The 23,088-nt window shown below is 49.5% G+C and overlaps 1 protein-coding gene across 1 annotated transcript; it reads left to right on the forward strand.

Annotated features, from left to right (window-relative positions):
* The first annotated feature begins 580 nt into the window (after positions 1-580).
* On the forward strand, positions 581-21,929 carry VSX2 (visual system homeobox 2). The gene is made up of 5 exons (XM_030240646.2): positions 581-1,019; positions 2,171-2,255; positions 5,096-5,219; positions 20,477-20,657; positions 21,598-21,929. Exons 1-5 carry the CDS (start codon positions 581-583, stop codon positions 21,927-21,929), a joined length of 1,161 nt encoding a protein of 386 aa, XP_030096506.2.
* Positions 21,930-23,088: the final 1,159 nt, after the last annotated feature.

Raw genomic sequence — 23,088 nt, forward strand, 5'->3', positions numbered from 1 at the left:
ATGGCATGAAGCTGAACGCTTCTCCAACGTGCAAAGCTTCCAGCTCAGTATTTTTGAGGAACATTGCTCAGTTTTAATTCTTAGCTTACCTGCTTGGGACCTAAATTCTCTTCTGATCTCTTATTTATCTTAGAATATGGGATGAGTGGGAAAGCCAGAGAGCCCGTGGTTTCCCTACACGTAAGCCTTGTGCATCTCTCCTCCAGGGCCGGTGCCCCACGCCGTGCGCGTTTATGAAAGCAGGGATGCCTCCATCCCTCCCTCCCTCCCTTCCTAACCCCACCTCCCCAGCACGGCTGGAGGGGAAGCGGGGCCGGGGCCTACGGGGCCGGGCCGGCCCTTCTTTGCGCAGGGGCGGGCGGCAGTCCCAGTCCGCTGCCGGGCACCGGCCCCAGCCCGCCGAGTAGCGGCCCCGCCGCCGCCGGTGCCGGCTTTTTGGCATCCCTAATCGCGGCTGGCCCCTGTGATTGGCTGCGCGGCTCTGACCCCGCTCGGGCTCCCGGCTGGGCGGATAAAAGGGGCCTGAGCCGGGGGCTCCCAGGCATTCCCGGAGCGGGCACCAGGGACCGCTGGCCGCAGCATGACGGGCAAAGCGGGCGCGGCGCTGGCCCCCAGCCTGCCCGGCAAGCCCAAGCCCGACGGCGCGGCCGCCGCCCCCGCCGCCCCGCCACTGCCCCCGCCGCCCCCCGCGGCTGGGGTCAAGTCCAACTCTGGGCCCACCCCTCCCCGCTGCACCGGCTTCGGCATCCAGGAGATCCTGGGCTTGAACAAGGAGCCGCCGTCGCACCCTCGGGCCGCCCTGGACTCTCTGCCCGCCGGGCACCTGCTGGCGGCCCGCTCCGTACTCAGTCCCGCCGGGGTGGGCGGCGTGGGCATGGGGCTGCTGGGGGCCAGCGGCATCCCCGGCTTTTACACCCAGCCCACCTTCCTAGAGGTGCTCTCCGACCCCCAGAGCGTCCACCTGCAGCCCCTGGCCCGGGCCCCCGGGCAGCTGGACAGCAGCCAGACGGCCAGCTCAGGTAGGCACGTCCCCGGCCCCCGGGGAGCCGCTGCGCCCCACCAGCACCGCCGCCCGCTCGCAGTCGCCGCCCGCACCCCGTGTCCGGGCGGGAGGCCACTTGCTCGGCGGTGGAAGGGAGATTTCGTTTCGACCCCGAAAAAGAGGAGAAGGGCGGGCGGGACCATATTTTCCCCCGTCCGGGGCTGCGGCCGCGGTCTGATGGCGCGGCACCGGCCGCCCGGCCTAGGGGTGCGCAGAGCCCCGTCGGAGCGGCCCCCGTGACCCCGTGTTGCCGAATAATTAGAGGTCTTTCGGCATCCTTTTCCTAGACGGCAGCAGCCTCCCACAACTCTGCCTACAGGCCCCGTTCCGCGGCCGCTTCCCGGAGCGGCAGGCAGCAGCGCCGGACCCTGGCGCCTGGGGCAATTCCCGGCCTCCCTCCGGCAGCGGCGCCCGTCCCGGGCCGTGCCCGTCGCCCCCGCCCGCAGCACGGGGCCGGGCCCGGGCAGGTGGCGCGGCGCCGCGGGCAGGAGAGGGACCGGAGCGCTCATCGAAATACCGGTCCCCGATCTGTCCCCCGGTTGCTCCTTCGGGGCAAAGGAGGCGGCGTCCTGCCCTCAACACCCCCGGGCCGTGGCATCCCTGGGGAGCCGGGGGCGGCGGATAGGCAGCAGCTCCTCCCGGGGCTTGTTTTTGCTGGGAGCTCTATAAACCTCAGTTTCTCCCTCCCCGCTCCGGTGTTTCTGGGGCGCGGTCCAGGATCCCCAGGCTGGGGCAGGCGGTCGCGGTTGCCCTGCCGCGGAGCGGGGGCTGCGGCTTTCCCGTTTTTCTACGGTTTTGTTGAGCTCGCCGGGCTCTGCGTGTTAGCAGCGAGGCAACAGCAGCCTCAGCAAACGACTCTGGTGGAGAGAGGCGAGAGCTAGAGCCCGGTCCCGGCCCGGAGCCTTCCCTGGCTGGGGCGTATCGCCCCGAGCTGCCCGCACCGCATCGGGAGCGGCGCCGGTGCCGCGCTGGAGGGAGCAGCCGGCGTCGGGCCCCGTCCGCGGCGCGATCGCAACGAAATCTTGGGCCAGAGCCGGCGGAGGGAGCGGAGCCGGCGGGCCTGGCCCTGCCCGGGAGGATTCTGGCGGGGAGCGAACCCCGGCTTACAGCCGCTACCTCTTTCCGCAGATTCCGAGGATGTCTCCTCCAGCGACCGAAAAATGTCCAAATCCTCCCTAAATCAGAGCAAGAAACGAAAGAAGAGGCGGCACAGGTAAGACAGCGGCGGCCACCCCGCCCGCTCCCGCCTCAGTCCCCAGGGAACCGGCCACCGGCTAGCCCTGCCGCCCCGGCGGGGACGGCCCGCTCCGGCCTGGAGCAAAATATTCTTCCCGGCACCGGCCGCTGGAGCGCCCCGGCGCCCCTGCGGCTTCTAGAGTGGGTCCTTCCCTTTATTCTTCCTCCCTGTCCAAAATAAATCTGATATGGGGACGTGCCTTTAGGGAGTGGGGGATTCGACCACAGGCGAAATTTTATTTAATTTTTTCTGGCTGCGGATCCTGATATCCCGGGTCACAATCCTGTGTAGCCCATGAGCTGCGGTGGAATGCGGATCATCAGTGTTTGGAAGGGAAAATCATCAACCTGTCAGAAATAATAAAAGCCGTTTTCAGCTGCACATACAGCAATCTTAATACTGGCTGTCAGCAAGACAGAATTCCTAGAAATAATTTAAATATTTTATTACATAAAAATAAATATTTTGCCAATAGATTAAATAGTTGGGGATCAGAGACAGCCTGCAAAGAAGCTGAAGAAGGCTGGGAAACTGTTTAAGGAAACGATGATCCACTTCGGGATTTGGTTTCCTATAAGCACGGTCAGGGGAATAGACTTTGCCTGACTTCTGCCACAGTTAAAATGGAGTTGGTTCATTTGCGCTTAATAAACAGAAACGAAAAATCCCGTGCTGGGTTCTGGCATTGCTGTGGCCAGAGCGCCGGGACAAAGGAAGGCCAAACACCATCCACTGAGGGTGATTTAGGAATAATTAAATCAGTCCTGCCACGATGCAGGAAAGGTGGATTAAAAGACGCTCCAGTGAAAGCTTAGCAGGATGCGGGGTGGAAGGAGACCGAATATCCCGGGAGACATCCTGCTATGTGTGCAACAGGAGGCTCGGTCTGGAGGGCTGCTTTGCCTCCCCAGGCAAATGTTCCCAGTTTGGGTGCTCTGGAGTAAGTACGACTTCATTTTCTTTGCACCCCAGACGGGGCTGGGCGATAACACGGCTGGGACTGGTATACTGGTCCCGATCTGGATGAGAGATAGAAAACGAAATTCAGATTTGTTTTGTTTTCAGTTTTAGACAGAAACAGATCTGCAACATTTGTCTGTAGTTGAATATTCCGTTGTAAACAGTTAAGACCTCTAATTGTCCCGAGGAAGGGCTGGAAGATGACTGGCCAATAGCCTGCAAATAGCTGCAGGATAGAAACACCAAAAGGGACAGTGGGCTGCGAATTGCAAAAGGGACGGGGACTACCCGGGCATGGGCTAAAAAGGGAAAAAAACTTCAGCTGAATGTCAGCAAAACCCTCCTGCCGGTGAGCCATCCGCGCTCTTGGTGGCAGGAAGATGGAGGGGAATGCTTGAAATCTAAACTGGATCAAAATTGGAATAATTTTTTCTGTGGTCCTAGAGAGAGAAAATACATGATTCAGTGTGCTTCTGCTGTCCCTAGAGTGCGCAGATTTGTCAGAGTTGAAGAAAAACTGTTTGAAAAGAGAATGGATTTAAAAGTGAATTTAAAGAAGGGTCTGATTGCAGGCAGGTCCCTTGCATTTGCATCCTGCTTTTGTTAGTATTATTATCGATCTGATGGAATCCTTTTCATTTTGTATAGCAGAGGATATTTCTGATATTTTCTGTTTATGCTCTCTGGAACTGAAAGGCTTTTCTGAAATTTGGATGTATTTTAGAAAAATACTCTATTTCCTCTTTCCTTCTGGGAGATACATGTTTTTTAGATTGATGGTAAATTTACACATTTACTTTGCACAGGGGCTGCGATTCGTTGTTGGGTTTAGGATTGTTTTATTTTGGTTTGTTTTTTGGATGAGGTTTTTTGTTTGATTTGGTTTTTTGTTTGAGTTTTTTGTTTTGGTTTTTTTTTGTTGTTGTTGTTTGTTTTTTGGTTTCTTGGGGTTTTTTGTTTGATTGTTGTTTGGGTTTGGTTTTTTTTTTTTTTTTGCCATTGCAGTATTTTTAGCTTTTATCTAAAATTGTGCTTTCTCTACTGGAGGAGTTGAAAGGTGGGAGTTTTAACCCTCAGGGAGTGCAAGTGGTCCGAGACTTCTCATCCATCTGCCAGGGAAAGGCTTTAATCTGTCTCGGGTTTCCAGCTGCTGATTTTTCAATTTGGTTGTCCCAAACTGAGAACCGGCTTCGTTGGGGCAGGTTGGGCTCCTGCCTGCCCAGGGCAGTCCAGGAGGATTTCTAAAGGATAATGGAGTAATGCAAACTGGCAGGGAGCAGTTAAGGAGATACTGGAGTGGAAACAGCCAGGGGAAAGGCAGAGGAAGGGAGCTGGTCCTGGCTCTCATGGAGAAGAACTGGTGAAAAGTGGTGGGCTGGGGTGGAGGAAACATTTGGAGAATTTGTCCAAAGACTGAGACTCAAGGTGAAGGATTATTTGCTCCTGGAGATTGAAGAGGCTAAGGACCAGCAGCTGGGAAAGGGCTCAGCACCTCTCCAGATGGGGTGCTGAGGAGATGCTGCTTCATCTCAGTGTGATGATCCTCCCAAGAGGCGGCAGAGTCTACGATCAGCTGCCATCGCTGCGGGTGCTTGCTGCTGGGGGGGCACTGTCTCCAGAGGCAAGTCCCTGAAAGGGAAGATGATTTGTAACTGTTAAAAATGCTGTCTTCTGGCATTTTCTGGTTCTCCTTTCACCCTGGCACTTGACCTTTTGTGCACAGGAACACAGGAGGTGGGGAAAAGCTATGTATGAGCCGGTCACCCTGGTTTCACTGTTTTCAGTGTCCATTTCTCTGACTCTTCATCATCTTTGCTGCTTCTTGTGTTTTGATCAAAGAGTTTTACTCCCCTCAGGACAATCTTCACATCCTATCAACTGGAGGAGCTGGAAAAGGCCTTCAATGAGGCCCACTATCCTGACGTATATGCTAGAGAGATGCTGGCCATGAAAACAGAGTTGCCAGAAGACAGGATACAGGTAATCATATCTCTTGGACCCCCTTGTTGTGCTGCTCTCAGCCATGTCCATCCCTCCATGAAGAAAAGGTAGTGGCATGGGCAGGCTGACATTTTTCTGAATAAACTTCCCCAGGCTGTCCACTCTCCTGCTTTTGATGGCTGGGCAGGCAGATCAGATATTCTTAGCAGATTTGTATTTGGTGTTTGTGTGTTGACATGTGCTGTGCCTGGTGTGTGGTACCAGCCATTTGGGGGGTGCAACAGAGGGAATCTTAAATCAGAGGACAACAGGCATGCAAAAAGAGATTGACAGCGTTTCAAGGTCTTGGTAAAAGCAAGGAGAGAGCCTCCCAGAGACCATGTCTGGGTAGGCATTGCTGAAAGGAAAGAGCTCATCTCTGCTCCTTTGGCCACAGAAGGATGCACAGGGATGGCGTGGACAGCTAGAACAGCTGTGGGTAGGATTCAGTGTGGGAATGATGGGTGAATCCCAGCGAGATGTTTGCACCACGTCTGCACTTTGACTGGATTTGCCTCCTCAAGTGACGTTTCCCTGAAAGTTTCTGGGGATAATTTTTTGGGGTTTTTTGTTAATTTGTTAAATTTAAGTTAACAGCTTAAGTTAATATCTTTAAGTTAATGGCTTTTAACATTAAGGTTTTAGCTGCATGTCAGTCCTGTCGTGCTACTGTGAGGAGGTGGAACAAGGGGGTGTGAAATAGAGCTGCTGTGTGGTGAATCCTCCAGCAGGAAGGAGCAGCCTGAGCTGCAGGGCTGGGCCAGGACCAGCCTTTGGCATGCATTACAGCCAGAAAGCTGGAGAAGACTTAACAGCTGCTTTTTCCAATGTGGGAGGCACACTGAACAGAGTTAACAGATGCTCATGAGGGTGGGCTCCAGCAGCTTCTTTTGCCTTGCTGTATGTACCCCATGGCTTGCTCCCGTCAGGTTTCTACACAAGGCACAGGATTGTAATGGCCAGATCAGAACTCCACTCTGCCTTGAGCAGGTGAAGTTCTGGTCTGGCTGGAAGTTAACCTGCCCTGGTTCTCCACACAGTGGCAGTGGCTGGCCTCTGTGACTGGTGCACAGTAGTTTCTACAAGAGACGTTGTCCTGTGTGCCATGTGGTGTTGGGAGGGTCCAGGCTTCCCTGGTTCCTCCTTCTGTTCATCTCTCATGCATGCCCAGCACCCACCAAGCTGTGTCTTGAGCTTCTGCTCTTTCTGTGCTGAAGAGATGGCCCAGGATGCTGCTCCCTTGTGGGTTTGGAATGTAGCTCAGAGGGCACTCAGCAGGATGACGCTGATGCTGGAAGCTGCTGAGGTATGACCCCGTGCAGGGACAGGAAGATCCTCCAAAACAAAAGTGTAGCCTTTTTTCCCTCTGTTCTGAGCCCCCCTCACCACCCTTATTCTTGTGCTCAATCAAAAATGATATGTTTATAAGAGCAGCTCGTGTTTCTTATCCCATTGACCTGTCAGGACTCCTGCTGATCTAAGAGCTTGTAGATAACCTGTGTGCTGACAGGATTTCCACCAGTCTTCAGAAATAATGGCCCACCATCTCAACTCCTACCTGATGCATTAGGATTTTGCTCTGTGACACAAGCCCTGATGCTTTGCCTTTAGAAGGAGTGAAATGGATGGATGGTCACTTCTCCACTTGTGATCCTTAGGACATCAGGTCAAGAGAGGAGAGACTGTTGGGAGTTTATTGTTGCCCACAGCCACAATTTGGTGCTGGGCTGGAAAGAAAATCCTTTGATTTCCCTTAAAAGACCTTTCAAAGGAAGAGGTTCATCTAGTGGCACAGTGTATGTTGAATTCCAAAGGCCCCATTTCTCTGGCCGGAGCTGAGAGCCTCCATTCTGTGGGAGGTGGAGTGAAATGTTGTGGCAGACAGCGTAGAGCTGACCCAGCTTGTACAGCTTCAGCACCTGGAACACCCTGAGTATTTTAACTGATTTGGAAATTAAATAGCAGGAGAAGTATCTTACTGTCACTGACTGGTCTGCCCTGTCATTCTGCAGCTGGCTAATGAGCAACTGCTTACTCCTCCTGTATTGCAGCTTTTAAACCTAGGAGGGCTCCTTACTGTGACCCCTCTGCTCTTGAGATCAGGTTGGACTTGGGCAGCAGAAGCACCCCAATGTATGGCTGTTCTGAATATCAGGTGTAGCTAATGGCATGTGTATTCCAGAAAAAAGTGATTGTGAATAACAGTTTTGCTGATCATGAAAGAGGAAATAATGAGAAACAACAGAACTTCTGTAACATCTGTTGAGCACGTTGTCAGGGTGAGCATCAGGCTCACAAAGGAGTCCTGAGCACCACTGTTCTTCCCAATAGGTCAGCAATCCATTGTCCCTTACCACACATTCTATGAAATCTCCTTGTCCATATTTTTTGTGTGTGACCAGCCATGGCAAGGTGATTCCCAACTTTGATCGTACTTCTTGATATTTTACCTCATATTCCTTTTTAACTTTGGGCCTTTTTGTTACAAGCCTAATTATCTCCCCTTGGTTATAAAGTCCACACTCTTTAAATAAATGTAAGATATTTCTTCTCCTGGTCACTTTCGGTTTTCATCATTGCTTAAGTAAGTTGCAAAGATCTTTCCTTAAATCATCCTTCATAAATCACATGCTCATCTCTTAATCATGTGGTTGTTCTTACATGAAGCCCATCCTGTCTGTCAGCCTTCCTGGAGCTAAGGGACCCCATGCCGACAGCTGCATGCTGGGTGTGTTCACACCAGTTCAGCTGGACCTGTTGTCCTTTGCACAAATAGTCCTGAATTAGCACTGACCTGCTTGCTTCCTTATTTATTTCTATTTATCTAATTCAGTTGCTTCAGACTTCTTTTAGACAGATTTTATTTTATGCTCAGGATTTTTCCTTCAGTGTTCTGGGTTTCAGATGGAATTTTGTTAACTTTGGCTGACAAGCATAAAACCAGCCCTAGCAGCTCTGACAGTGGCAAGAGGTGGGTGCTACACAGGGCAGCTGTCTAGTGATACTGAGCACTTGGTCAGTCTCCTGGGATTTTGAATGCATGTAAATATCTTAATATCCCATGGCAAGTTGTTCTGCAGCAGAACTGCCTGAGTGCAGTAGGTCTTGCTTTGAATCTCTTAGCATCATTTAATGCTCCTTGGAAGAGACAGCTTACAATGAATCTTTACTCCCATCTTCATAATATTTATAATTTCACATCATTACATTTTTTTCCTTGCATGAGTTTCCAGCTGCCTGAGGGAGCTCTATAGTTTTGCATTTTCATTGTAGCTTGTGGTTCCTCTCATCTTTCAGCAATGCTCTCTCCCTCCTGTAGGTCATTAATGAAAGTGTTTTCTAATATTGTTGTGAGCATCATACATTGTGGACTTCTACAGCATTTCATGTGGTTTCCCACTGGATCTTCACCTAAGACTGATATCTACCCCTTATTTTCATTCATGGAATTATTTCTCAGGAGGTATTAGTCAAAGAGAAAGTAAATCACCTATGAAATTTGATGTGAAAGTGAAATTCAAAAAGGGCAATTGAAAGAATGATATATAAGAACTGTTTGCAGATAAAGCTTTCAGCAGAACGCTACAAATAGCCATCAGAGGCCAAGAAAGTTACTGGTTTAAGGGAACATTGAATACAGGAAAAAAATATTCAAACCCACCATTTAAAGAGGATATGAAAGTGTATTTTTTTCCAAGGCAGACACACACTGTGTGTGTCTTACTCCCACACTGAGCTGGCTGCTCCTGGAAGGAAAATGAGCATCCTCCCATTGGGCAGCATGGGAAAATAATTTTTTATAATAGTGAGGTACTGTGCACAAGTCACATCAGATGTCACTGTGGCCATTTTGCAGTGTACTTGAAAATGACCACATTAATCAATGTATCCGAAAGAATATTCATAGGAGTTGAAGTGCCAGTATTGGAATAAACCCGACTGTTCTGTAAAATCCAAGAGAGGTAAGTAGATTCCTGTGAGGAGGTATATCCTTAATAAACACTATGAAGTATTAAAAATGTCCTGAGGCTGACAAATACTGTGACATCTGACTTAAATTGCTGTTTCTCATAACAAGTCTCTTAAGTGTAACTTGTAGATTTTAGATAAGTTATCCCTATTGAATTTATTAATACATAACAGTTCCAAACTTTAAACTGAGTAGTTACAACATGCAAGTTCAGTAACAGTTTGATTTGGGGATGATTGAAATGATTGTGTATGTTTGTCCTTATAGTATGTCTCCTGCTGATCAAACAAATTGATTAATCAGTATTTCAAAAAAAAATAAGATCCTGACTGCTATTGTAGGGACATTAGAGTCACCTTTTAAGGGAAGCAATCAATTAAAAAAGGTAATAAAACTGCTAAAAATTGTCAGTTCTTCTTGTTAAAAGCTGCATGGTAATTATTAGATGACAATTTTTGGGACAAATAAAATTGCTCACATAAGCAGAAGGAATCCCAAGCACAGGCTGGTGCTGTGTGAGGAGGAGGGATTGTCTGTGCATCCAGCAAGCTTTGTCAGGCAGCCTTGAGGCCAATTTTGGCTAAAAACAAAACAAGGTCAATTAAATCTCTAATTGAAAAAGTATTGGTTTAGCTATCAGATGAACACATTTCAGTATCACTGTGAAGCCCTTTAGGAGCTGAACAGGGATGGAGGAATCAGGAGGAGTAATCATTCAGAGGGAAGCAAGTACCAAGAGTATTTTGCAAGGACAGAGGCTTACCTTCCTTCAGTTTTGCAAAAAGGTTCTCTGTTTAGAGAAGAAGATAATTTGGCAAGGCCTGAGGAGCCTGTACTGCACTGAGTGTGAGCTCAGGAGTGAGCCCACAGAGCCCCCTCAAGAAACAGGATAGAAAGCGTGAAGGAAAAATTAGTTTTATTCATCTTTAGCAGCCCTGGCTTCTCCCTCTCCTGGCAGATTTTCCTGCTTGTTGCAGAGTGCTGAGGTGTAGTCTGAATCCCATGGTGTAAGTATGGAATGCTGTGAGTGCTCCATGCAGTTGGTGACCTTTCCTGAATGCGTGCCTGGAATGGCTGCCAGAGCATTACTTAGTGCTGCAGAAAGTGGTGATTGTGGGTTTTCTAAGCTTATCACTATTGCTCTAAGAAGTGAGGACCTGTCTACTTTTGTTAAAATTTTGGGTGGCTCTGACACAGAGAACAGAGCAAGGCCAGCATGAGGCACACTGCCAGTGGGCTCCACCTGGCACCTCTGTACAGCACATCCACGGGGACCACGTAGCTGGAAGGAAATTGCCACAGTGGGTAGGGTTGTTGGAGGTAGATTACCAAGGTGAAGGACAAGCCAAAAGTGTTGCTGTTGTGTGAGCCAACTATTTCAAAATATATACATTTCAAGAGCCCTGCAAGCAGTTAATCATGAAATAGAGTTGAGCAGCTAGTGCTGGCTAACTTTGCCAATAATTTGTGAGCACTGGGGCAAGCCATGGCTCTGTGATACCAGATAAGTGTCATAAACTTCCCCTATGCTTCTAGAAATGTAGGAAGTATACAAGTGAGAGTAATAAAACTAATCAAACTTAGTGGCTTACTGAGAATATTATTATGAGTTTTTCTCATGGCATATGGTGCATCTCTGCCTCCATGTCTTTAATTGGTATGTTAGGAGTTCATCCACTTTTCTGCCTCTTCAATAACATGCTTGTTTAGTTGATCTAAATTCATATTCATTTCCATTTTTCAATTAAGAGTTGTTTAATTTGGCCCTTTCTCTAATGGATTGTTTTCATTACCCTTTATCTATGGCCTGTTTTCAGCCCATGTGCTAGAACTTCGTTTACAAGTTAATTACCAGAGCTGCAAACAGAGGGGCTGGGTGATGGGCAAGAGCAGGGGCCCAGGCAAGCTTTTCCAAAGGGATCCTTGTCTGAAAAGTCTTACACCACATGCTTTTGGACAGAGAAGGAAAATGTGGTAGGAGAAAAGAAGGAAAAATGGAGGGCTGGGAATGACACTTCAGCTTGATGAAGTGGGGGCTCTCCTGCTTGTTGCTAGACCATGCACATTGCCTGCTTATCTTGTGGGATTTTACCCTGCTGCAGCTGGGGCTGTTAGGTGCAGTTTTAAAAGGTCTTTTTGGTGAAGAGGTAAAGGTATGGAGTTAGGAATATTTTCTTTACCCAGGTACTGCTTTATCCCTCTGTGTTCAGTCTCTGAGTTGCTTTAGCCCCTGATCAATTTTCTAAATGAAACAAAAAAACAAATAAAACCAAACTTGCCTCTTCTTGCCTTCTGCTCTGTTCTTGCAGGATGTTTATGGCTGTCCCAGGAAAAGGGACTGGGAATTTGATGTGCTTTTGCACAGAACTGGGAGGAACACAGGGCCCTTTACAGCGACACTGCTTGTTCTCTCCATGGTTTGGAGACACTCTCAGCAAGGATCTGACACCTTCAAGCACTGGGTAACACGAGTTCCCTGTGAGAGGAAAGACAGGCGGGCAGCAAAACATCCTGAAGCCCATTTCTCTGGAGTGCCTTGGTAAAGGCTTTCCCCATCATGTCCAAGAGAATCAGGAATGGCTCTGCAGGCATGATGCCAGGCTGGGACAACTCTTCCCTGCATTCACCCCCCCATTTCCTTAACAACAGTAGTTTAAGGCTAACACTTCTCCGAGTTAGCTTAGGCTTGCAGTTCCTTGAGCACTTCAGCTCTTCTGGAAATGCCATCCCAAATCCCTGTGCTGGGAAAACCTGTATTCACTTCTTCACTTAACAATGAACTTTAATTTCTCTCTTCTGATACCACTGCAGTTTTTCACATCTGATTTTTAAAAATAATTAGTCATCCCAGCAATTTCAGTAGTTAATTCCTCTCCAGTCTTATGACCTGGCAGAGGGAACAGCTGATGGTTGTGTTCATGTTTTCCTTTAATGACCCTTTATTACAAAGTTTTCCTCCTTTCCTGGCTTTGAATAGAGATTTTTCTAACAGTTCAATAACACAAGCACTTTAGACACTCAGTTAATTTACTCTCCCCTTTATTTCTTAATGGATCTATTTCTCTCTCTAGTGTTTTTCTTATACTCTGATAGATCTCAACAAGTTCTTCTGATTCTTCTCTGGAAGCACAAACCTGCTCTCCTTCTCATTGCCCTTCCCTGTGGGTGTTCTGTGAGCCAGGTTTTGCCCAGGCACTTAGAGCAGTCCAGTCCACAGCAGACACACCAAGAACCTCACGTGCATGAGGCTGGCAGGTCCTTCTGTGGAGCAGAAAGAGGAACTGAGCTCTGAAACAAACTCTTTCTACAGTGTCTTCCAGAGGGTGCATTATCAGAGGCTGTGAAAAAGCATTAAGTGCTCTTCTGTCTACCCTGAGCATTACTCTCCTGGGAGCAGCAGTGAGAGGTGTTCAGTTTAGGACCTGCCCAGTGTGAGAATCACATTTGCTTCCTACTTTATCTCTCAGCAGGTATCTGGTAGGCTCCCAAATGTCTGAGGAAAGGCAGGGCTGAAACTATGGCTGCCACTCAGTTATTAGAGCTTTCAGCTGCAGCTTTCTCTTTGAAATTGTAGCAGGGAAATGCAAGACAAGCATTGCTTGTAGCTGGTTGCCTTTCTGTGAGTTGTATAAATGCTCATGCCATGCATGTTGCACACATAAACACGGGGTTTTATGTTCCTTCCCTGGTCTAGAAGTAACCTGGTGACTGACTCGTGCCTGGCTGTTGTAGCTGACCTGCTGCAAGGTGGATAAGCAGCAGCACCTTGCCAGGCCAGGTTAACTGGTACCTGTGCTGCTCAGGCAGGCCAGCACAGACAGGCTGCCCACCCGTGCCTCTGGTTCACCTGCAGCTTTGGGATCCACATGCCAAAATACTTTCTCACTGTGCTACCCTTTCCAAAGGCACTGCTTGGCTCATCCAGAGGGAGGGCTGAACTGTGAGTGTCATTGAGAAAAAAAATCTTGGAAGGATCTAGCCATCCCATCCATGTGATCATGCATGATGAACCTGTGCCAGACACTGCTCATAGCCAGATGTGCCAGTGATGTCCATTCCAAGACAACTTGCTTTATGGACATCACACCTTTCTGACATCTCTGGGTCCCTTCACTCCCAGCCTTCCAACTCAGAGTGCCCCATCACTGTCACTATAACAACTGCCATTTGTTATTTCACTGGATCAACTTCTTCAGCTGATACAATGACCATGACTGAGATCAAGGCTCAGTGTCTAAGTCACAGCTAAGGGAGACACCTGGGACTGTGCTGGTGAGCTCAGGTGTGCTGTCCTGGTGTGAGCAGCGTTCCCGGACAGCCTGCATGTCACCAGCTCTGCAGGTCACACCATCAGCTCTGCTGTGCCCAAGCTGGTGGTGTTGGCTGCAGGTGTGAGTGGCACAGCAGCAGCCAGTGCCTGGAGAATCAGTTTTCTGCAGCTGGAAGATGTCATGTGAAAACCTCTGGAGCTGTGAATTACCCAAGCAAGGTAAAGGGTACACAGAGCTGAGGAACAAGCAAAGCCAGGAGCAGACGCAGGAGTAGGAGTAGAGTGCTGAAGGCCCACTCAAGCTGGTGCATGGAAACTGATTACATCTTACAGCATTTTATAAAATGTCATGTTTATATAGATATCTTTCAGCTAATGCTTCAGTGCTTCAAGGGTGAAGCATGTGCTGTACCCCCTGGGGACTCTGCAGACTGCCCCCATGCATGTAAGGCTTGAGCCTTATCTCAGGGAGCAGTGGGCACCAGCAGTACTGCAGACACCATCTCTTGCTGGTGCACAGCCTCTGGTGCCTATGTGTTTTTCTGGGGAAGGTCAGAGAGCACCTTTGCCCTTTGCTCAGTGTCTGCTGAAGAAGGGCAGGGCACCAGGGAGCTGATGCTGGCATGCAGGGGGCAGTCCCAGAGCACAGGCAGTGCTCCACAGCCTCAGGGGAATGCTGGCACCCCACGGTCTGATTTCAGGGTCCATTGAAAGGCATGTGAAGGGGATGTGACATTTCTCCTCTGACTGTCCTGACTCACCTTCTCTAGCATGAAAGTGATAATGTGGTGTGTCCCTGCACGATTATACACAGTGCATTACTTATGGGTGTTTATGAAGATCTATGCTAAGGTTTCCTCTGTGCTAGAGGACCTGCAGAGCAGTGTTAGTGGGGGAAAAGAATGCAAAATGAAATAATTCAGGCAGGATAGCAGCTTGGTTAATGGACTCAGGTACTGTGATCACCTAAAGGATGGATGTGCACTATCACTGTTTGTGACAATGACAGATGTCTCCCTGGGTTTCTGTGGGTTAGGATGATGGCTGCACTCTTGTCAGCTTTCCTGTGACTATTATGCTTCTATGACCCTGATGTTTTTCTTGTTTTTCACTCAGCATGTTAGGAAAAGAGGAATTTGGGTGTTGATCTGCCAGGTCCCAGCATATGGGGGCCTATTCTGTAGTGCCAGCTAAGCTGCTGCTCAGTTGGAATCACAGTGTGGCCGTGATGAAGGCAGTGTCTCAGAGATGCATTTGCTGTGCAGATGTGATGCACACGCAGACTGAGTGTGTGCTGAACCACTGATCTCACTGTACTGACCCTGCACTTCGTGTGCACACTTGTTTTTCTATGGGGAGGATGGGACCCCTGCAGCAAATGAAGCTTTTTGCTTTTGAAAGGTTACAGGAAGTGAAAAAATGTTGCCCATGAGGCCAGGTGAAACCCTCAGATTGAGACATGTTTCCTGGTGAAGAAGGATTTTATAGCTTTGGTCGCATAAGTCAGATAAATTGCAACAAACAGTTATTCTTGGCCCAGGCAGTGCTTTTAAGAGCAGGATTCAGAGACAGGACTGGCCTGCAGGACTGGTGGCATGATAACATCATCTACATTTTTGCTGGGTGCCCATTAAGCCTGTATTCCATGAGTGCCCTGTTACTCCTTCAGTTTAGAGGAGACCCAAGCTTGGATACACCATCATGTCTTCACCCAAGAGGGATGAGCGCTGTCTCACAGCTCATCTTGTGTCTCTGGTTGGACCTGTTAGCCAAGGGGGTCGGACACAACTCCAGCTTTTATCAGAAGGGCTCTTGCTATGTTGTGTACAGGAATAGCCCTTTCTAAAGGGAGTTCAGCAAGCTCTTTCCCAGTGTTAGCAAGAAGAGGGATGATGAGTCCTTTGATCAGCCATGCAGCCCATGTGCAACCTTTACTGCTCTCATTTAACTTCATAACCACTTTACACCTGCCATAGAAAGTGATGTCACCATAAACAGTACCAATAACTTTGACGTTACATTTGAAAAGACAGCAATAAACTGTTTCCAGGCTTACACAGGTGGTGCAGTCTCCACCAGCAGTCAGGAAGCTTTTCTGTAGTGGTTGCTAAAATGGAGGGATTTGAGGAAGCCCCAGGGCACAGTCAGACCTCACACTCTCATGGCAGTCGATTATACAGCCCCAGTTCTCGTGGGTACAGGTGGGGACATGGTCCAAGCAAGATATGAGGTCATTCTTTGCAGTGTTCACATCTTCAGATTGAACCCAGCCAGGGCTACAGGTCCTGTCTGATAAGAGGATGAGGTCATCACTGCTTTATCAGAGGAGATTTTTATTTTGAGCACTATCACTGTTGAGTCTTGGGTTGGAGAGGGAGGAGGTAGTAAGGGCGAGGTGAATTCGTCAGGAGAAACTGGGTACTGAGATAGCAACGGGGCCCCGGCCGGAGGTGCTGGCTCGACCCCCCCAAAGTGCTTCAAGCGGGGAAGTGACAGACAAAGAGCACACACCTGCCTGTCCGTGTGCTGGGAGCCGGGCTCAGCGTCACTCCGGGGGTCTTGGGATTCTGCCCCTTCCTTTCGGGGCTGTTTTGCCAACAGCTGTGTGCAGCTGCTCCCTGCAGCCCGGCAGACGCAGGCGCTGCGGTGTCCGTGTGTCCGTGTCCGTGTGTCCGTGTCCGTGTGTCCGTGTCCGTGTGTCCGCAGGTGCGGACGGGCACCTGCCGGTGGCCATCTAGCGGACACTCGGCTCGTGCTGCTCCGGGCTGGCACCGGCTTGTGCTCCGCAAACCTCGCTCCTAGAAATGCCCCTGTGGGAATGCTCCATGCTCCATCAAAGGCAGGACGGGAGATTGGTTGAAGCAAAATTTCACAATTATCAAGCCTGGAATTTTCCTTTAATAGACGAGGAATGCTTGGGCAGGAAAAAATATATATATTTTATATTAATGAGAAAAAAAAAATCCAATATAAATTTTCCTGTCTTTTTACCCTAGCTTGGAAAGTAGCTGCCAAGAAAATGAGTGTTACCAGTAGAAAATTTTTGGTTGAAAAAACAGAAACAATTCACAGGAATACCACAGATGTTTTAAAACATCCCTTCACTAATTCAGATTTCTGAATTATGGCTAACCTCAGGGAGATTTCTCTCTTCAGCAGACAATGTTTCAGGCACTGATTTGGTAAACAAACTAATATGATGAATGTGGATAACAAGGATGTGTCAAGTCTTATGTCCCCTTGCAAAATGAGAGATTTCTCCTCCTACAATTTGCTCTTCTGCATCATCAATAATCTGAAGAAGTTTCAGTTGTCATTTGTGATTCAGGGGAGAAAATTGTTGAGATTATCCTTGCCAGTCTTGACTCCAAAATTCCTACTCCAACACCCTTGCAACCCTATAGTCAAGTACACAGTGCCTGAACTTTTGTTGCTTTGGGCAGTGGGCACTGGAGGTGAGTGTTAGGTGATGATTAAAGTTAGAAACATTCCCTCTTTTTGCAATAGTGCAAGACAAACCTGTCCACTTTTCTCTGTTGTCCATTTTTGGAGAACAGGCTTCCTGGAGCAGTTTACTGGATTTCACAAAGAGTGTTTTTGTGAAAATAGAGGTGTGAAACCTTTTGGGTGTAACACATTGGTCCAAAAAACACCTCTGCATATCACATTGTGACAGCTTTGCACAAACATGTGACATGCTTCAATCTAAAATTAATCAGAAGGTTTCACCACTGCCCATGGGATGTGGAAGCAGGAACACAGTCTTTTCACCATCCCCTGGGCTGTGCAACAGAAACCCAAGATGAAAACAAGAGAGAAGGAAGGTGCAGGATACAGAGCAATGTCAGTAAAGCATTTCACAAAACTGAGCCAATCCACAGGGTGGGAAGGAGCAAGAGGAAATGTGGACAAACCTAGACATTGTTTGAAGCAGACCAAATCTTACAGAGTTAGAGGAAGCTGTAGTGTAGATATCACCAAGCAAGGACAATAAGCAGCCAAAGAATACCAAAACCACAAGAGGTGTGTAAGGTGAGTAAAGTGTAAGGGGGAAACCCTCTCCTGGAAAGGTGAGGTGCCAATACTAAATACCTGCATATTTGGATGTTGTGACTGATGTACAGCTGAAAATAGCTCAGAGTTACTAAAATCACTGTGTAATTCAGCTCAGAATCAAGGCATGTGAAAATTTTGGTAACGTTGATAAATTTAAGAAATCACTGAGATCTTCTCGTAAATGAAAGCCCCACTGATGGAGCCATCTGAATGAGGACAAAATCATGAAACAGGACACAGGGGACAATCCTGCTGATTTGAAATGGCATGGGGGCTGCCAGTGCCATGCTGTAGCTCATCACTCAGTGTTCCTCAGAAGGAGCTTGTGACAGAGATGCTTGACTGGGATCTGATCCCAGCAATACACAGTATTGAGCACCATTGGTTTCACTTCATTTCATGCTTCAGATGAAGATATGGTTCCTAGAATTAAAGCTAGATGGTCAGTCTTCCTGATTTCTGTTTGGGTAAACATTCTGGGATTTCAAACTTTCATTTTTCCTAATCAAAACCAAGAGGAAATTCCCATCAAATGACAAAAATTGGTTTTGGAAATCTCAGAATGATTTTACTGAGATGTTGATGCAATTTTGATTTTCTCATTTGGCTTTAAAGCATAGATTTTGCATGTCTTAGGCAGCTGAGATTAAAATACGGCATTCAGAAGAAAGCTATAGATAATTTTGATTACACTTCCACTGGCTGGACACAGTTTTTCCTGTGTGATTGAATCAGCATTTTTTGATTGAAGATTTTCTACCAGCTCTAGTCAAAACTGGGCTGCCAGCTGGCAAAGCTTGTGCTGCCTCCAGTGTTTGTGTAACACCGCCATGGAAAAGGGGATGCTCCAGGGTAGCAGGTTTTGTGGCAGTGGGCAGTGCTGAGACCCAGCCAGGGAAAAGGATCAGAAGCATGAGGCAGGCAGGAATATGATAGGGGCATCAGGGTAGGAGGGAAGAGAAAGGGCAAGAGGAGAAGCATAGAGAGGCCCCTGCAGCTCTGCACCCTGTGCTCCAGGAATGGGAGGATTGCACGACCTGGAGTGAAACCCTCTGCCAGCATCCTGCTGACTGCACAACCAAGCAAACCCATGTTTCACACAGGCATGGAGGAGAGGGAGAGGAGAGGAAGCTCTGCATTCCTGAGGGTCTTTGCTTAGGCCCTGCAGGATTTGCAGCCCTCCCCAGTCCAGGGGTTACAGACTGGCAGTATGAAAGTGTAAATCACACCGTTTATCATGCAGAGGAGGTGACATGTGGTGAAGCAGCCTCCTTCCTTTGCGTGGTAAAATCCTCTCTGACATGCACAGAGTGTCTTCTGCTGGGAGAAGCTGGGATCACAGCCAGTGGGATCACCACTCCACCCATTCCACAGAGCTGTCTGGGGGAGCAAGCTGGCTGGGCTCCTGGGAATGGCCAGCAGTGGCTGTCATCAATGCTAGCAAGTCACCCACCTGCCTACCCTGCAGCTCTGTCTCTACCATAAAGTTTCAGTGCTGGGCAGTTCTCCTCTGCACAGGTAGAAGAGATGATATTGCCTTGCCACCTGACATCAGGACATCACCCACTGGCATCAGTCTTATGGTCCCCATGGCAGAGCTGGGGCGACTGGCACAGACCCCCAGTGCCCCCCACTGCAGCTTGAGCTCCCCCACAGCTACGAGTAGTGGGACAAGAGAGGGTTAAGCTGTCAGCTCTGTAATGTTAAACAGGTGTCAAAGGCACCTCCATATATCTGCAGATTGAAATCAAATTCTTTGCAGTATAAAAAGATAAATTACCCAGGCGATTCCCGCCTCATCCCACTCATCAGGCCAGCGCCAGACGGCAAGCAATTTTTTTTTTTAATGTGCTAACGACCTAATCAAGCAATCAAGTCGGAGAAGATTGCGGAGTGACCCCGAGCATCCATCTGCCAGCGAGACCCCGACATTCATTTCCATTCTGCCGTGTACTTTCCGGGAAAGGGAGGGAAAAAAATAGAAAAGGAAAAAAAAATCCTAAACAAATTAACACCCAATTTTCTGTGAGTCTAATTAGTTAAATGAGGAGGTGTTTGGGGTGTCCACCGGGAGGGAGGGACTGCCTCTCGGAGAGGGGCCTGGTAACTCCACGGCATTAATTAGCGCAGGTCAATGGCGTGGTTCCCTGGGGACCAGCTGCTTTAATTTCCCGTGATATTTCAGTGCCTGAGGCCCATCGATTCAAACTGAAATTAACTTATTTTTCAATCAGGCCTGGGCTGCCCCTGGGGCTGACTCTTCCTTTGCCTCCTTCTGAATAGACCTCAAGCAATTTTTCATCTAAAGCTGATGCCTCTGCTCGGGGGGGAGAAGGGAGGGGAGCCGGGGAGGGAGGAGGGTGAGGGAGACAAGAGGAATGGAAATCGGAGAGAGAGCACTAATAGATTTCTGCGAGTATCACCCCCTCCCTGCCATCGCTGCCTGCCTCTCTGCTCACTGCCCCCCAGGTCACAGCTCAGAGATTATTCTGCCAATTTTCTGAGAAGATGAGGGGTTTTTCAAACTGGGAATTCGGAGCAAAGCGCACAGAGCAGCTTCCCCCTTCTTTCGAGCATCCGCCCCCATCCCAGCCCTCCCTGCAGGCACCGCTGCCTGCAGCCCTGCACCGCTGCTCAGACACACAGCAAATAATAAAAGAAAATCCCAGGCACGAGAGCCAAAAGCCACTAGAAAAAAAGAGGTTGCAATGGCAAATTAATTACATCCTGTGGAGAGGGATGGGACCTGCTTTCACACTTGGCCCTCTCCACTCCTTCAGGGGAGGGATGGAGAGATACCCAATGTCTGTTGCATGGGGGAAGAGGTTGTATTGCCTTTGGGATAAATATCCACCCATCTGCTTTCATCATGCTGCAGAAGCACATGCATGATCCCATGTGGAAAGGGGCCTGGCATGCCTTCTCCATGCACAAAAACCGTGTCCCTCCTTGTTGCTCCAGGTTTGGTTCCAGAACCGCCGGGCCAAATGGCGGAAGAGGGAGAAGTGCTGGGGCAGGAGCAGTGTGATGGCTGAGTACGGGCTCTACGGTGCCATGGTGCGTCACTCCATCCCGCTGCCCGAGTCCATCCTCAAGTCTGCCAAGGATGGCATCATGGAGTCCTGTGCCCCTTGGCTCCTGGGTAAGAGAGCAGCCAACTTCATGGGGGATGGCAAATGGGTAGAGACAGGGGGATGCAGGGAAGAAATCAGAGTCATGTTGAAAATAGGTGAGGGGCAGCAGGAAAAGGTCCCCCCATCCTGCCACCCTCGATGCCTCCGTCTGCCAATGACCCTTGTCAATAGGGTTCCACCAAATTCCTGCTGGACCTTGGATCATGACCTGCAGAATCTGTCTGGGACACAAATTTGCCCACATGCTGGTGCTAACCTTCCCTTCCCATGGCTCAAGCATATTTCATGCCCAGCTCTGGAGCAGGGGCTCCAGTCCTTGCCCAAGGCAGGAGGTCATCCCAGTCACACTCCTCCAGCCCTGTGATGCTGGATGGGTGCTAGGACTCCCAAATCCTCTGTCTTTGCCCAAGTTGTACTTGGTTTTCTGTGCAGACATGGAGGTAGCAGCTACCCTGTCACTCTTTGCTTCCCTCTTTCTGACCTTCCAGGCTGGTTCTGCCCCAAAACTAGGATCTGGCATCTTGACAATGGGCTGTCCTGTCCTGTCTGTGTGAAACAGAGAGAGGCAGAAGGGTGTTTGTGGTTTGATACAGAAATAAAAATATCCCTCCTAATGAGGGATCTCCCTCCCCAGCCTCAGTGAAGCTCAGGCAACTATGCCACTGTCTGAGACCCTCATCTCCATGAAGGAACAAGTTAGCTTCAGGTTCACAGAGAGAAATGAAGGGGAGAGTAATTATAGACCTTTGGGACCAGCCACAGTCCACAGATGCTGGGCTGCCCTTGTGCGGGAGCCAGAGCGAGTGGCTCGCCATGACTGCTGTGTGAAGCAAGGGTTTCTGCTTTTCCTTAATTCTGGCCTCTCTTTATCTTTGCTGTTTTCAGTTCAAGATGGCTTTCCCATGCCCAGGCGCTTTTCTAAACCCGAATACCAACAATTCTTTTTAGGAATGCACAAAAAGTCTCTGGAGGCAGCGGCTGAGGCGGGGAGGAAGACAGAGGTGGAGCGCCAGGCCCTGCCCAAGCTTGACAAAGGTGACAAGGAAGAAAGGGGTCCTGATCCCAAAACCACCATTTCCCAGGAGGAACTGAGAGAAAACAGCATTGCTGCCCTCAGGGCAAAAGCTCAGGAGCACAGCACCAAAGTCCTGGGGACCATTGCCGGGGACACCCCAGCCCCAGGCAGGAAGCCGGAGACAGGGGAGGAGGCGGCAGTGGCGGAGGATGAGAGACAGACGGAGAAGTTGAACTCATCGCAGAAGGAGGAGAAGTTGGTCTAGGGGGAACAGAGGTGGCAGAAGCCAGCCCCGACAGACACTGTGTCCTCTGGGGACCATGTTCCCCCTTGGACTGCCAGGTGTCCCTGGCCACCCCTGCCAGGGAGGGGGGACCCTGGTCTCTGTGTTTGGGGCTGCCTGGCAGGAGTGCCCACTGCCTGCTCTCCTTGAGCATACCCCTGCCCCTTGCTCCTCCACCCCACCAGGCCTTCCTCACCACCCCCCCCTTCCTTTTGGGGAACCAGGAAGTGTCACATCATAGCTGCCACCAATGACACTAAGGCTCTGCTCCCTTCAGCCTCACGGCTGGCTCTGGGGCTTTCTCCTGCTGCAGCCCCAAACCCCATTTGCCCTCCTGAAGCAAGCCTATTCCCTGCTGCCATGCCTCTCCTTGGTACACATCTCTGCCCAGTGCTGTCCAGGCCCCTTCCCCTTGTGCCCTGTCCCACTGTGCCCAGGCAGACACACCACCTTCTGCTGGCCATCACCTCTGCCCATGGCCCAGGCTGCAGCAGGACAAGCCCGTGGCAGTGCTTGCAGGAAACGATGACCATCCATCTAGGGCGGTTTGCATCTTCCACCCATCTCTCCCTGCTCAGCACTAAGGTCTGTGGGGAAGGGACTGCAGCTTAAGAGCAGCTATGTTTTGCCTCTCTTTGGCAGGGAGAGGCAGGTTTAGCCCACTAGCACGACACCCTGGCCCCACCTGGCACCCTGAGCTGACCCCAGCCCATTTCACTGGCTCCTGCAGGGCTGGGTCTCACTCTGCCCTAAGCACCAAAACCCTACACCCCTGCAGACGGGATGAATGGTGAATTTATTTATTGAATACATTATTCCAGGTGAGACAACAACATCCACCTAACGTATTCATTGAATTAAATTTGTCCAGCGCACCCTCTTGAGTGTTAAAGGGAATGACAGCCATGCACATCCACCCTGATGCACCCTGTAACGTGTACACACATCCCATAGGAGCACATGCAGACCCACACAGCCAAACTCTCTCCATGGTAAGATCACTTTCCCATCCCAGCAAAGCACTATTCCCCCTCCGAAAGCCGTAGGACAGTGACTTCCAGGTGACCCTTTCTGTCCTGCTTTCAGCTGTGAGCACCCTTTTCCCCAGAGCTACTGTTTTTTCTTCCATCAAAGGTTAAGC

This window comes from Serinus canaria, chromosome 5 (genome assembly GCF_022539315.1).
Source record: "Serinus canaria isolate serCan28SL12 chromosome 5, serCan2020, whole genome shotgun sequence".
In the NCBI taxonomy this organism is placed as follows: domain Eukaryota; kingdom Metazoa; phylum Chordata; class Aves; order Passeriformes; family Fringillidae; genus Serinus; species Serinus canaria.

Bases quoted from the DNA above. Each gene is read 5' to 3' on its own strand.
- VSX2 (XM_030240646.2), top strand. From the start codon at position 581: ATGACGGGCAAAGCGGGCGCGGCGCTGGCCCCCAGCCTGCCCGGCAAG. The intron at 5,220-20,476 runs GTAATCATATCT...TTGTTGCTCCAG, and splicing joins TGCCAGAAGACAGGATACAG to GTTTGGTTCCAGAACCGCCG. The intron at 20,658-21,597 runs GTAAGAGAGCAG...AATTCTTTTTAG, and splicing joins CTGTGCCCCTTGGCTCCTGG to GAATGCACAAAAAGTCTCTG.